The following is a 15000-nucleotide window of genomic DNA, read 5'->3' on the forward strand; positions in this document are numbered from 1 at the left end:
TCAGCATGGTAGTCACAGGCATCGACACCAGACAGAGAGGGAACAGAGAGAAAAGAGACGTTTGGAATATTCCTTCTTATGTCTGTAACTGTTTCATAACTTTTTCTCTGTTACTTGTGGTACCTTATTGATGACTGGGTAGTTTTCTCTCCCATTGACAAACATCTTTCTTGCTGAAATTTTATTATGTGCTTTATTATTGCCATTCAATGTAAACTCCAATTTTTTTAGGTGTATTTTATCATTTTATTATCAATGCTTTGGGACCACATGACCAAGAAAAGAAATCATAATTATAATCATCATCATCATCATCATAATTATTGTTTTATCGTCCTCCTCCACGTATCGGCAGAATCGTGCACGCCGGGCAAAATGCTTAGCGGTACTTCGTCTGTCTCTACATTCTAAGTTCAAATTCTGCCGAGGTCGATTTTACCTTTCATCATTTCGGGGTCGATAAAATAAGTACCATTTGAACACTGGAGTCTATGTACTCGGCCAGCTCCTTCCCTAAATTTTCAAAACTTGTGCTTGTAGTAGAAAAGATCAGCAGCCAAACCTTCTTTACATCACATCTTGCAATCCTAGAAAACGGAGTCATATCTATCCAGAATAAAGGAATACAGGTTAATAATAAGATGTGGCCTAGAGTTAAGCAACGACAAAACTGCAAACCCTCTTGATTCTGATTTCTTTAATACAAATTTACCATCACAGTCAGCTTTTGATGTCTTCTTTTTAGGGGCTTTGTTTGTTTGTCTGGTTTTTTTTCCTAAAACAAATTAAAGATAAAAATTCTTTATCTTGCAGGTTTTGGTCTTCTTGAAAGTGGCTCTGTGTCTTCGAAGAATGAAGTGAATATCATGGTAAAAAACGCAGTCGACGTGATTGTCGGGGGGTTGTCATTCTGGATGTTTGGGTATGCCCTGGTCTATGGTGAAGACTTCGGAATCAGCAACCCGTTTTTTGGATGGGGAGACTTTTTCGTCTCTACCCGATCGAGGGATGTCGGCTGGGTTTACTCAAAGTTCTTCTTCACTGCTTCTTTTGCTACGACTGCGACAACGATTGTATCAGGTACGATAATGTTTGTTGCATTTAATAATCAAGCATATGTCAGATGAAATAAAATATCGTATTAAATGTTAAATATAGTATATCTGTGCCAATCGCCAACAAAAATCGACAAAAATCGACAAAAATATTGTATTAAATGTTAAATATAGTATATCTGTGCCAATCGCCAACAAAAATCGACAAAAATCGACAAAAATATTGTATTAAATGTTAAATATAGTATATCTGTGACAATCGCCAACAAAAATCGAGAAAAATCGACAAAAATATCGTATTAAATGTTAAATATAGTATATCTGTGCTAATCGCCAACAAAAATCGACAAAAATCGACAAAAATATTGTATTAAATGTTAAATATAGTATATCTGTGCCAATCGCCAACAAAAATCGACAAAAATCGACAAAAATATTGTATTAAATGTTAAATATAGTATATCTGTGCCAATCGCCAACAAAAATCGACAAAAATCGACAAAAATATTGTATTAAATGTTAAATATAGTATATCTGTGACAATCGCCAACAAAAATCGAGAAAAATCGACAAAAATATCGTATTAAATGTTAAATATAGTATATCTGTGCCAATCGCCAACAAAAATCGACAAAAATCGACAAAAATATTGTATTAAATGTTAAATATAGTATATCTGTGCCAATCGCCGACAAAAATCGAGCGCATATCACGACATAACATTCTTTTCAACTCTAGGCACAAGGCCCGAAATTTTGGGGGAAAGGGGCCAGTCAATTAGATCGACCGCAGTACGCTACTGGTATTTAATTTATCGACCCCGAAAGGATGAAAGGCAAAGTCGACCTCACAACGTAACAACATTTCGACATATCTCTTTAACCTCGGCTTACCATGTTCAATATCAACCCGAAAGAAAATGAAAGAGATACGGCTTTCCTAAAGTTCCAACGGTGCGAGGAGTATTCCAGAACTTTGGGGACTTTTTTAGGGAAAGGTAGTTATAACTGTCCTGGGTCATTGTAATTTAAGTATAACGTCACTATAGACAAAATAAGCTGACTTGCCAACCTTTGTCATTCCAGACCGAAAGAAGATGGCTGTTGCAGCACTTTGAACACAACCAGCTAAATATACATACATACATATATACATCCATCCATCCATCCATACATACATACATACATACATACATACATACATACATACATACATACATACATACATACATATATATATACATACATATATATATATATATATATATATATAAGAATTTTTTGCGTAATGAGATAAAAAAACCAAGGCTGTATAGATATTAGACCATTTATTAGATATAAGGTCTTCTATCTATAAAAGTTCTAATATCTATACACCCTTGGTTTTTTTTATCTCATTACGCAAAAAGTTCTTATATACACACGCTGACATAGAACCAACGTTGAACCCTTTATTCGCAATATTACTGAATCTGGAACTTAACTATGGTCTGTCTATAGCACTTATTCAGCATTACCTGACACCTTTGGGTCTTAATGACACCATTATCTCTTATATATATATATATATATATATGTTCACGTATATACATTCACGTACACACATACATACACATACATCTTCGCACACAAAATTAAGATAAACAAAGTTCGTTTTTAATCTAAAATATACTCTACTTCATTTTCTACAATGCTCTTCCATCTGTCTGGTAGACATGCAAGCCCCCACCCCTCTTCCAAAATTCACTTATCCGTGACGAAAACTACTCTAGTACTCTTCTGACCTCGTCTACAAAATTCATATTTTTTCTGTCCAAATGATTTTGAAAACTGCGGAATAAATGATAATCGGATGGGGCAATGTCAAACTAATATAGTGGGTGGGACATTGTTTCCCATTCAAACTCCTCAAGCCTTTGGAATGTCATCCTTGCTGTATATGGCCGAGCATTATCCCGATGGAAGAATACCTTTCGTCTTAAGAGCAAAGATGGTCGTTTTTCTTCTGGCGCTGACTTAAGCCACTCAAGCTGCTCGCAGTAGATCTCCTTTGCTATCGCTTGCTTTAGGTTAAAATGTTCAAGGTGGACTAAACTTTTCATATCCAACCAAACAGATAACAACACCTTACGTGGGTGAAGACTTTCTTTAGCCTAGGGTGCTGGTATTTCTCCTTTCCCTATCCACTGTCTTCGGCGCTTGATATTTTTAAAGAGAACCCATTTTTCGTCACCAGACACTATTCGGTCCAAAAAGGGCTCATTCGTGAGACGTGACAGCAAATACGAGCACACATTCACTCTCTGCGCGCGATTAGACTCGAAAAGTTTTTTAGGAACCCATTGACTTTGCCTTTTATCCTTTCGGGGTCGATTAAATAACTACCAGTTACGCACTGGGGTCGATGTAATGTACCTAATCCCTTTGTCTGTCCTTGTTTGTCCCTTCTATGTTCAGCTCCTTGTGGACAATAAAGAAATAAGAAACGTTAGCACGCCTGGCGAAATGCTTAGCGATATTTCGTCTGTCTTCATGTTCTGAGTCCAAATTCCGCCGAGGTCAACATTGTCTTTCATCCTTTCGTGGTCGCTAAATTAAGTACCAATTGCGTACTGGGGTCGATTTAATCGACTGACCCCGCCCCCCCCCCACATTCCTAAAAAATCTCGAGCCTTCTTCCTAGAGTAGAAAAGAATATATTATTTATGTTACAGTTCAGTATTTATTTGAAGTATATTTTAACTCTACTAATTTTACATTTCGATAAAAGTGTCTAGCATTTTCTAATTACTTTTATTTTATATTTTAATTATTTTTACATTATATTTCTAATATCGATTTGCAATTTATTGATTGATATTATATTTTGATATCATTAATTGCATTTTGCTAATATTATAGTATTTTGTTTTCCATATTAACAATGGTGTATTATAATTCTTTATAATTTTCTGGCACAAGGTCAGCGACGTTGATGGGGGTAGGAAGACGATTATATCCACCTCGGTGCTCAACAGGTGTTTATTTTATTGACCCCCTAAAGGATGAAAGACGAAGTCGGCCTCGCTGGAATTTTGACTCAGAACAAAGAGTCGGAAGAAATGCCTCTAAGCATTTCGTCCGGCGGGCGAATTTTTTTTTCCCACGAGAGTTCCGGACCCCAGTTATGAACTCATTTGCATACAGCCAATAAGAGGTCAACTAGTGTCCACCTAGTCACGAAAATACTCTGGTTGAGTTCAGTGGAAAATATGCGCTATAGCAAAATCTAACTGTTCTAAACAGGTTAATAGGGGTGACAAATGTGAAATTTAGTGTATAAAGTGAATGGAGAGCTGCTCACCGATGGTGCCATATGTGTTGCTAATTTGTGTAATTTACTAGAATATGTAAATGAGTGTAGTTTCCTAATTTTGATTGATTTCGTACATTCCTAATTTAAAATGTTGGTGTTGATTTACAAACATCGTAATCAATATGGCGTTGTGTTGTATTGAGCCTTCCTTGCATATATCAAAATATAACAAAATGCAGTATCACTAATCTCAGTCTGAGCATAGGTACCTAAGGTTAGCGCCATATAGAGATGGTGCTCAATTGATCTATGAGGATGGTGGTGGAGAATGTGGTATTTATGTGAGATCTGTTATGCTGTACTCACAGGGTGGCATACACCATTCTATGCCTGACAGACTGTACTGTAATAGTACACAGTATGTGGATTTTCAAGGTGAACTCTGATTGGCTGTATGCAAATGAGTTCATTACTAGGGTCCAGAACTCTCGTGGAAAAAAGTTTCGCGTCCGCCAGCTCGTCCCTTTAATTTCAAATCTTGGCACAAGGCCAGCAAATGTAGCAGGAGTGATTAGTCAATTACATAAACCTCGGTTGTCAACTAGTACGTATTTCATCGACCGCGAAAGGATAAAAAGGCAAAGTCTACCTCATCGGGATTTGAACTCATAACGTAAACACGAAAGAAATATCGCTAGGCATTTTGCCCAGCGCACTAACGATTCTGCCAGCTGGCCGACTTCAGCTTGTCCAATATTGGTTTCAAATTCTGGAACAAGGCCAGTAAATATGAGGGCGGAAGTAAGTCGATTAAATTTACCCAGTACTCAAGTGGTACTTATTTTAACAACTCCGAAAGAATGAAAAGCAAAGTCGACCACGGTGGCATTTGAATTCAGAACGCAAAGACAAACGAAACGCTGCTAACAATTCTGCTAGCTCGCCACCTTTCTGATACTCTTTACTCTCTTTTACTCTTTTACTTGTTTCAGTCATTTGACTGCGGCCATGCTGGAGCACCGCCTTTTAGTCGAGCAAATCGACCCCAGGACTTATTCTTTGTAAGCCTAGTACTTATCCCATCGGTCTCTTTTGCCGAACCGCTAAGTAACGGGGACGTAAACACACCACCATCGGTTGTCAAGCGATGTTGGGGGGACAAACACAGACACACAAACACACACATACATATATATACATATATACGACGGGCTTCTTTCAGTTTCCGTCTACCAAATCCACTCCAAGGCTTTGGTCGGCCCGAGGCTATAGCTGAAGACACTTGCCCAAGATGCCACGCAGTGGGACTGAACCCGGAACCATGTGGTTGGTAAGCAAGCTACTTACCACACAGCCACTCCTGCACCTATATACATTCAATATTATTTATAAATGAGAAATTCACATCTCAGATAGATAAAGATAATATTATTTCTACTCGAGTATTACGTGTCTTGTGATAATGAGTAACTTTGAAAGCACACTTATGCTACCATGGAAAACATCAAGAACTATGGCAGACATGAAATAATTATAATTCAACTTTTAGCAAATTTCTTGCTTATCATACAAAATTAAGAAGTAAAAACTAGTTTTCAAATCATAAATATTTATTACAAAATTATATAAGACGTTTTTGTTTCATTTGTATATTTGCAATAAATATATATTATTATTTTCCTAGATTTTATTAACATAGTCGCGATTTACTTCGTCGAAAACCTGTCTTTGCACAATTTAAACTCCTCCCATATTTATTACCGTCATTTCAATATCGTCGCTCCTCTTCTTCCTCTATCTCTAAGTATTTCTTTACTACCCACAAGGGGCTAAACACAGAAGGGGACAAACAAGGACAGACAAACGGATTAAGTCGATTATATCGACCCCAGTGCGTAACTGGTACTTATTTAATCGACCCCGAAAAGATGAAAGGCAAAGTCGACCTCGGCGGAATTTGAACTCAGAACGTAACGGCAGATGTAATACCTATTTCTTTACTACCCACAAGGGGCTAAACACAGAAGGGGACAAACAAAGACAGTCAAACGGATTAAGTCGATTATATCGACTCCAGTGCGTAACTGGTACTTATTTAATCGACCCCGAAAAGATGAAAGGCAAAGTCGACCTCGGCGGAATTTGAACTCAGAACGTAACGGCAGATGTAATACCTATTTCTTTACTACCCACAAGGGGCTAAACACAGAAGGGGACAAACAAAGACAGTCAAACGGATTAAGTCGATTATATCGACTCCAGTGCGTAACTGGTACTTATTTAATCGACCCCGAAAAGATGAAAGGCAAAGTCGACCTCGGCGGAATTTGAACTCAGAACGTAACGGCAGATGTAATACCTATTTCTTTACTACCCACAAGGGGCTAAACACAGAAGGGGACAAACAAAGACAGTCAAACGGATTAAGTCGATTATATCGACTCCAGTGCGTAACTGGTACTTATTTAATCGACCCCGAAAGGATGAAAGGCAAAGTCGACCTCGGTGGAATTTGAACTCAGAACCTAGCGACAGACGAAATACTGCTGAGCATTTCGCCCGGCGCGCTAACGTTTCTGCCAGCTCGCCGCCCTTCTCCTCCTCTATCTCTATGATTCTTTCTCTATCGCTGTATGTGTCTGCGCCTCCCACCCAAATTACTGTGTGCATCCACCCTGTACCCCTTATGTTAATTCTCTTTGTATCTCTCTTTTTTTTTTGGAGGCGCGTGACAATGCGATTAGATTGTGGTTTCGTTTCCTGGACCAGGCAAAACACTTCCTTTCATGTTGCTCAGGTCCACTCAGCTGGCAAAATTAAATGACCCTGAGTTCAAATTCCGCTGAGGTCGACTTTGCCTTTCATCTTTTCGGAGTCGATAAATTAAGTACCAATTGCGTACTGGTGTCGATCTAATCGACTGCCCACCCTCCATTCCTAAAAAATGTCGAGCCTTATTCCTAGAGTAGAAAAGAATATATTATTTATGTTACAGTTCAGTATTTATTTGAAGTATATTTTGAAGTATATCCCTGCGGCGGATCCAAAACCACTTGGTTGCAAAGCGAGTCAATTCGGCATTTACTCACAAAACCAAGTGTACCAATTATTATTGGTGTGAATGTAAGTTTAAAATCTGGATATAGAAGCTGGAGGTTTCAGAGCCGTCGTATGTCTATACATATGTATGTATGTATGTATGAATGTATGTATGTATGTATGTATGTATGAATGTATGTATGTATGTATGTATGTATGAATGTATGTATGTATGTATGTACGTATGTATGTATGAATGTATGTATGTATGTATGTATGTAGTATGTATGTATGTATGCATGTATGTATGAATGTATGTATGTATGTATGTATGTATGAATGTATGTATACTCTCTCTTTACTCTTTTACTTGTTTCAGTCATTTGACTGTGGCCATGGTGGAGCACCGTCTTTAGTCGAGCAAATCGACCCCAGGACTTATTCTTTGGAGGTCTAGTACTTATTCTATCGGTCTCTTTTGCCGAACCGCTAAGTTACAGGGATGTAAACACACCACCATCGGTTGTCAAGCGATGTTGGGGACAAACACAGACACACAAACACACACACACACACACAACACACACACACACACACACACACAACACCACACACACACACACACACACACACACACACACACACACACACACCACACACACACACACACACACATATATATACATACACATATATATATATATATATATATATATATATATATATATATATATACACATATATACGACGGGCTTCTTTCAGCATCCGTCTACCAAATCCACTCACAAGGTTTTGGTCTGTCCGAGGCTATAGTAGAAGACACTTGCCAAAATGCCACACAGTGGGACTGAAGCTGGAACCATGCGGCTGGTAAGCAAGCTACTTAGCACACAGCCATTCCTACGCCTATGTATGTATGTATGTATGTATGTATTTATCTTTGCGTTTTTAAGATAGGCACATCACATAGTTACCCCAACAACGCAACGGCGGCGAACTGACAGAATTGTTAGCACGCCGGAAAAAATGCTTCGCGGCATTTCATCCGTCTTTACGTTCTGAGTTGTCAAACTCTGACGGGGTCGACTTTTCATCCTTTCAGGTTCGATGACATTAGTAACATCTAAGCACTGGGGGGTCAAAGCAATCGACTTGCCCCTTCCTCAAAAATGTTAAGCCTTGTGTCTATTAATAAAATAGGTTTACTCCTACGGCATTTTAATTGTGGCGTTTAACTTCCATATTATTTCTGTGGGTAGTAAAGAAAGCACAGACAATCGATGGTGGCCGAAAGTCCTCTCTGCACTCATTTCTTAAACGCTTAAGTTTTTTTTAACTACTACATTAACAAGGGTTGAATGTTACCCTTATTGGATGTTAATAATTAGTGTTTCAAAGCGAGCTGGCAGAATCGTTAGCATTCCGGGCGAAACTTTTACGTTCTGAGTTCAAATTCACCTGAAGTTGACTTTGCTTGTCATCCCTTCAGGGTCGATAAAATTTTCTTCCGTCTTCACGTTTTGAGTTCAAATTCCGCCGACTAAATATTAGCCAATAATGTGACTAGTATTTGGACCAGAGGCGACTCCAACTCATCTGCGTCACTCGGACTCATCACAGATTTCACTAAGACATGCCTACTCGAAAAATTTCACGTTTTCCGAAGCATTTCTAGCTCCAAATGGATTATTTCTTATATCTAGAACTATGTCTTTCTCCATTTCTAAATTAAGGGCATAAAAAAAGCAACCGTGCAAAATACAACTGATCTTTACACACAGATGCACAGAACAACAGCAATCAAATAACGACAGTGCAGTGCACAACAAACATCAGCGATCTGACTGTCGCCTGTACTCTTGACAAAAGATACCAGTTAATCTTTTACACCTATCAGGCTCGTTCGTATTAGCCCGAGTTGCTGGATAATTTTTCGTTCTTTTAAGAATATCGTAGAACGTAAAATTGTCATAGATTGCAATTTAAATCCTAATCTCTATTGAAATTTATTGTTTCAAGAAAAAACTGAATTTGAATTACTTTTAATTTTTATGATTATGGATAACAACTCGGCCTGTAACTTCTGAGCCCGAGCCAGGCGCGTGTGAACGATGTCGAGAGAACGTCTGCAACGAATGATATTTTTTGACACAGGGCACCTCTAGGACGATCGCCAGACACTGAACGAAATTAAATGAATTGCGACCAGGCTCAATAAAAGAATCCCGAGTTATTGGCTGCAATTACATACTTGAAGTCAGTGTTGGCAGAAACTAAATCAGCATGCAAATACACGTTCACTTTACTAAGTTTATACTCGGGCTAAGCCCGAACAGATCGAGGGCCGGAGTCACCACTGATCTGGACGTATTATTAAGGTGGTGAACTGATAGGATTGTTAGCTCTACGGACAAAATGCTAAGCAGTATTTCGTCGGTCTCTATGTTCTGAGTTCAAATTCCGCAGACGTCGAACGTCGACTTTACCTTTCATTCTTTCGGTGGAGAGCGATAAAATAAATACCAGCTGATCAGTGGAGTCGATGTAATCTACTTAACCCGTCACCCAAAATTGCTTTTCTTGAACCAACATTTGAAATCAATCATTTGTGTTTCAAAATTTCACTGTTTTTTTTTTCTCTCTACGTTATTTATTTTCTACAGGTGCAATGGCAGAGAGAACCAAACTGGAATCTTACATGGTGTTTTCTATGTTAAACACATTTGCATTTAGTATCCCAGCTCACTGGGCATGGGCAGATAATGGCTGGCTCACGTCGATGGGATTTATAGATGTTGCAGGAGCAGGACCGGTGCATATAGTGGGTGGTATGACAGCATTAATTGCAGCTCTGATGCTTGGACCTCGCAAAGGTAGATTTTTAACCTCGAACCCATCAACCTTTGGTTCTCCGACCAATGCTGTTCTGGGGATGTTCATGCTTTGGTAAGCCATAATTTTGTTTCTTCTTAAACTTTTTTGGCTTTTTAGTTAGTTAGTTGGTTAGTTAGTTAATTTGGATCAAAAGCAAATAGCAAGGCCATGTAGGGGGACATGGAGTTAAGTACAGGGTGGTGTTCATGTAAAGAGTTCAGGCCAATTGAGGTCAAGGGAGACTTTGAACAAAGCGGTCGTCGGCATCTTCACCATCTCGTCTGAAAGCTTGTTCCACGGATCCGCAACCCGGACGGAGAAAGCTCCTCTCCTTCGATTAAGATATATCACAACAGGCATCAAACCATAGGACCATCTTTCAGCACCCTCGGACGTTAACCATGCGTCCAACGATAAGCTTTGTCTTTCCGGCAATTCAAACGTCAACTGTTTAAAACAGTTACACGCACAAGCACACACACACACACACACACACACACACACACAACACACACACACACACACACATACATATATATATATATATATATATATATATATATATATAATATATATATATATAATATATATATTATATATATATGGAAAAACAAGTCAAGATAGAAAATGCTAAAATAATTTTATAAAGAACATTTCAGTACCGGTTTCGGTCATTTGAGACCTTTTCAACTGTAACTATTAAATAATTAAATTTAGTAAAATTAAAAGAAAAGTTTTTTTTTTAAACTTTATATATATATATATATATATATATATATATATATATATATAATATATATATATATACACACACATATGTGCGTGTGTTTATGAATTATTGCAACCTTCTCACTTTAAACACGCCGAAACTATGTTGATTCAGGTTTCTGTGGTTGATTTTCCATGGCTAACGAGAGAAATATTCCTTGTTTAATTGTCTTTTCCGTTAATTGTTTCCGTGTCTTATTTTGATTTGCAGTATGTATGTATATATATAAAGAGAGAGGGAGAGAGAGAGTGGTGTGTGTGTGTGTGTGTGTGGTGTGTGTGTGTGTGTGTGTGTGTGTGTGTGTGTGGTGTGTGTGTGTGTGAAACTGGCCCTCTGAGTTTTAAAACTCGGGACAATAATGTCCAAGGGTGGGGCTTAACTAGTTACCTATGTAGAGTATGTGTTTTGTGTCACGGATTTTATGCTTATTATCTTCCAGGTGGGGTTGGCTAGGTTTCAACTGCGGCAGTACTTTCGGTATTTCCGGAACAAAGTGGATACTGGCAGCAAGGTGAGTGGTTTCTGGTGTTTTGGGGTTTTTTTCTTCTTTTAATGGTTTAATCCAGAGAAAAGGCTTTCACACATGTGACGTTTGTTAGACATCTGAGACTGGTGATATTAACACGGTTGTTCGCAAGATAAGATTTTCTTAAATCGTCGACTGTTATGAGAAAGCCTTTGACGGAGACACAATATCATAATGAATATGATAATTTCTAATTTAGACCCAATAATGAAAATGATAATTTAGGCCTCATAATGAAAATGATAATTTCTAATTTAGGTCCAAATCCAACGATTTTTGAAGAGAGATGTTTAATTGATTATGTCGACCACAGTACTTGACCGGTACTTATTTTATTGACCCACAAAGGATGAAAGGTAAAACTTGACCTCAGCAAAATTTGAACTTAGAATGCAAAGAGCGAGGGAAATCCTACAGAGCATTTTGTCCGTCGCGCTAACGATTCTGCCAGCAGCACGATACCTTAGCAATATTCCTTTCTGGATTAAGTATCGGACCTGAAATTTTGTGGGAAGGAGCTAGTCGGTTATATCAACCCCAGTACTTAACTGCACGTGTTTTTTTCAACCCCGAAAGGATGAACAGCAATGTCGAACTCTGCAGAATTTGAACTCGGAACGCAAAAATAAGACATAAGAAATACTACATGATATTTTTTCTGGCTGGTCTGGAACGATATTTATCGACCCCGAAAGGCTGAAAGGCAAATATTTAAATTCGAGGTCCAGAACCCCAAAACGAATACCGCAAGGCATCTTCACCCACACTCTAGTAACTCTGTAAACTCGTTATCAATTACTACTGTAATATCCTTTCTGCTATAGACACGACGACAGCAATTTAGGGTAGGGACTAAGTCGGTTACATCGACCCCAGTGATGAATTGTTGTTTTTTTTATCGATCCCCTGAAAGGATGAAAGGCAAAGTCGACCTCGGTGGAATTTGAACTCAGAACGTGAAGTCGGAAGAAATGCCGCTAAGTAATTACTCCAGTGTGCTAATGATTCTGTCAGCTCGTCAACTTAATATGTAGTACAGTAATCTCTTGCCATATCGCGTTTCACCTATCGCGGTTCACCTATCGCGTTTCACCTATCGCGGTTCGCCTATCGCGGTTCACCTATTGCGGTTTATTATTTAAGCTTGCGTCGATTCCTCTGCGGTGTTGTTTTGCATTTATGATAAAAAGAATATATAAAAGAATATATAAAAATTATTAAAATATTAGAAAAAATATACAGTACAGATTTTCACCTGTCGCGATGGATTTTGGAAACGTAACACCCGCGATAGTCGAGAGATTACTGTATTGTAATATCGATGAAACAAAGCCAGAAATTTCCGAATCATTTCTGTCATTCATCTGCTGTTGTGTGTGTGTGTGTGTGTGTGTGTGTGTGTTGTGTGTGTGTGTGTGTAATATATCTCTTTCTTTTATCTCTCTTTTACTTGTTTCAGTCATTTGACTGCGGCCATGCTGGAGCACCGCCTTTAGTCGAGCAAATCGACCCCGGGACTTATTCTTTGTAAGCCCAGTACTTATTCTATCGGTCTCTTTTTTGCCGAACCGCTATGTGACGGGGACGTAAACACACCAGCATCGGTTGTCAAGCAATGCTAGGGGGACGAACACAGACACACAAACACACACCCACACATATATATATATATATATATACGACAGGCTTCTTTCAGTTTCCGTCTACCAAATCCACTCACAAGGCATTGGTCGGCCCGGGGCTATAGCAGAAGACACTTGCCCAAGATGCCACGCAGTGGGACTGAATCCGGAACCATATGGTTGGTTAGCAAGCTACTTACCACACAGCCACTCCTGCGCCTATATATTATATTATATATTTCTGACAAGGATCACTTTCGTGCCTTTCGTTAATCATTGAACATATTTATAGATTCGTGGCCCATACCCAAAAGAGAGCAACATGATGGGTTTACTTTCCGCTAAGGTTTTTTTATATGGTTTTCTGTTATGCTTTAGTAAAATCTCTCTCTCTCTCCCTTTTGCTTCCAGATCAGCAGTATCTACTATAACGTCTTCAGTGGCTGGTGGGCTCACGGGTCTTATACTCAGGTGAGGAACCCTTCATTTGCGCACAGACACTTAAACCACACGTCAACACAACCTGCACATACAGATTAAGCAAAGTAACACTAACACACGCAGATTTCTTTTCTTTTTTTCTACACTTTTGATTTTTATCTAATTTTCTGAAGAAGAACCGAAGCTCGAAACGTAAAAGACACTTCTACTTTCTTCTTATCAAGCATCAAACTAATAATTATTACACTTTGTTCTTACTTTGTCTTCTGTGTTATTTTTGTCATTTTCTTAAACATACATACATACATTATGGCTGTCCCCTCGTTATTGAGTATGGCCATTGCACGAAGCTTAACTGTTACTGGTGCTGTGATCGAATGTGACTTTTTAGCCCAGCTAAAGATCTACAATGTCTTGCAGAAAATTGGCACCTAAAACCTTTACTGGTAATAGCCGGCTGTAGTTGTAACTGGGCTTCATGTACCTTTGCATGTCGTTTAAGTCCTCCTGCCGAATTACACTCTCTTCCACATGCCTGACAGATAAGATTAGTATGGTGTGTTACACCACCACCAGTGGCCAGGTTGTCACTCATCTGTCTCATTTTACGACTACGAAGATGACTCTTGAGTCATAAATACATACATACATGCATACATACATACATACATACATAAATACATACATGCATACATACATACATACATACATACATACATACATACATACATACATACATACATGCATACATACATACATACATAAATACATACATACATACATACATGCATGCATACATACATACATAAATACATACATACATACATACATACATACATGCATGCATGCATGCATGCATACTACATACATACATACTACATACATACTCATACATGCATCATGCATGCATGCATACATACATACATAAATACATACATACATACATACATACATACATACATACATACATGCATGCATGCATGCATGCATGCATGCATGCATACATACATACATACATACATACATACATGTATGCATGCATACATGCATGCATACATACATACATACATACATACATACATACATGCATGCATACATGCATACATACATACATACATACATACATACATACATACATGCATGCATACATGCATACATACATACATACATACATACATACATACATACATACATACATGCATACATGCATGCATACATACATACATACATGCATGCATGCATGCATGCATGCATACATACATACATACATACATACATACATACATGCATACATGCATGCATACATACATACATACATGCATGCATACATGCATGCATGCATACATACATACATACATGCATACATACATACATACATAC

At 38.2% G+C, this 15000-nt stretch overlaps 1 protein-coding gene across 3 annotated transcripts in view; it reads left to right on the top strand.

Annotated features, from left to right (window-relative positions):
* The window catches only part of LOC115217921 (putative ammonium transporter 3), a 128994-nt gene that overhangs the window by 100571 nt on the left and 13423 nt on the right, over positions 1-15000 (top strand). For all 3 annotated transcript variants that reach the window (XM_036507987.1, XM_036507986.1, XM_036507988.1), the window contains exons 3-6: positions 814-1080; positions 10052-10334; positions 11471-11542; positions 13591-13650. In XM_036507987.1, the coding sequence (XP_036363880.1) occupies positions 814-1080; positions 10052-10334; positions 11471-11542; positions 13591-13650 (682 nt within the window). The remainder of the gene's footprint in view (positions 1-813; positions 1081-10051; positions 10335-11470; positions 11543-13590; positions 13651-15000) is intronic.

The sequence above is a fragment of the Octopus sinensis genome, linkage group LG12 (genome assembly GCF_006345805.1).
Source record: "Octopus sinensis linkage group LG12, ASM634580v1, whole genome shotgun sequence".
NCBI classification, from domain to species: Eukaryota; Metazoa; Mollusca; class Cephalopoda; order Octopoda; family Octopodidae; genus Octopus; species Octopus sinensis.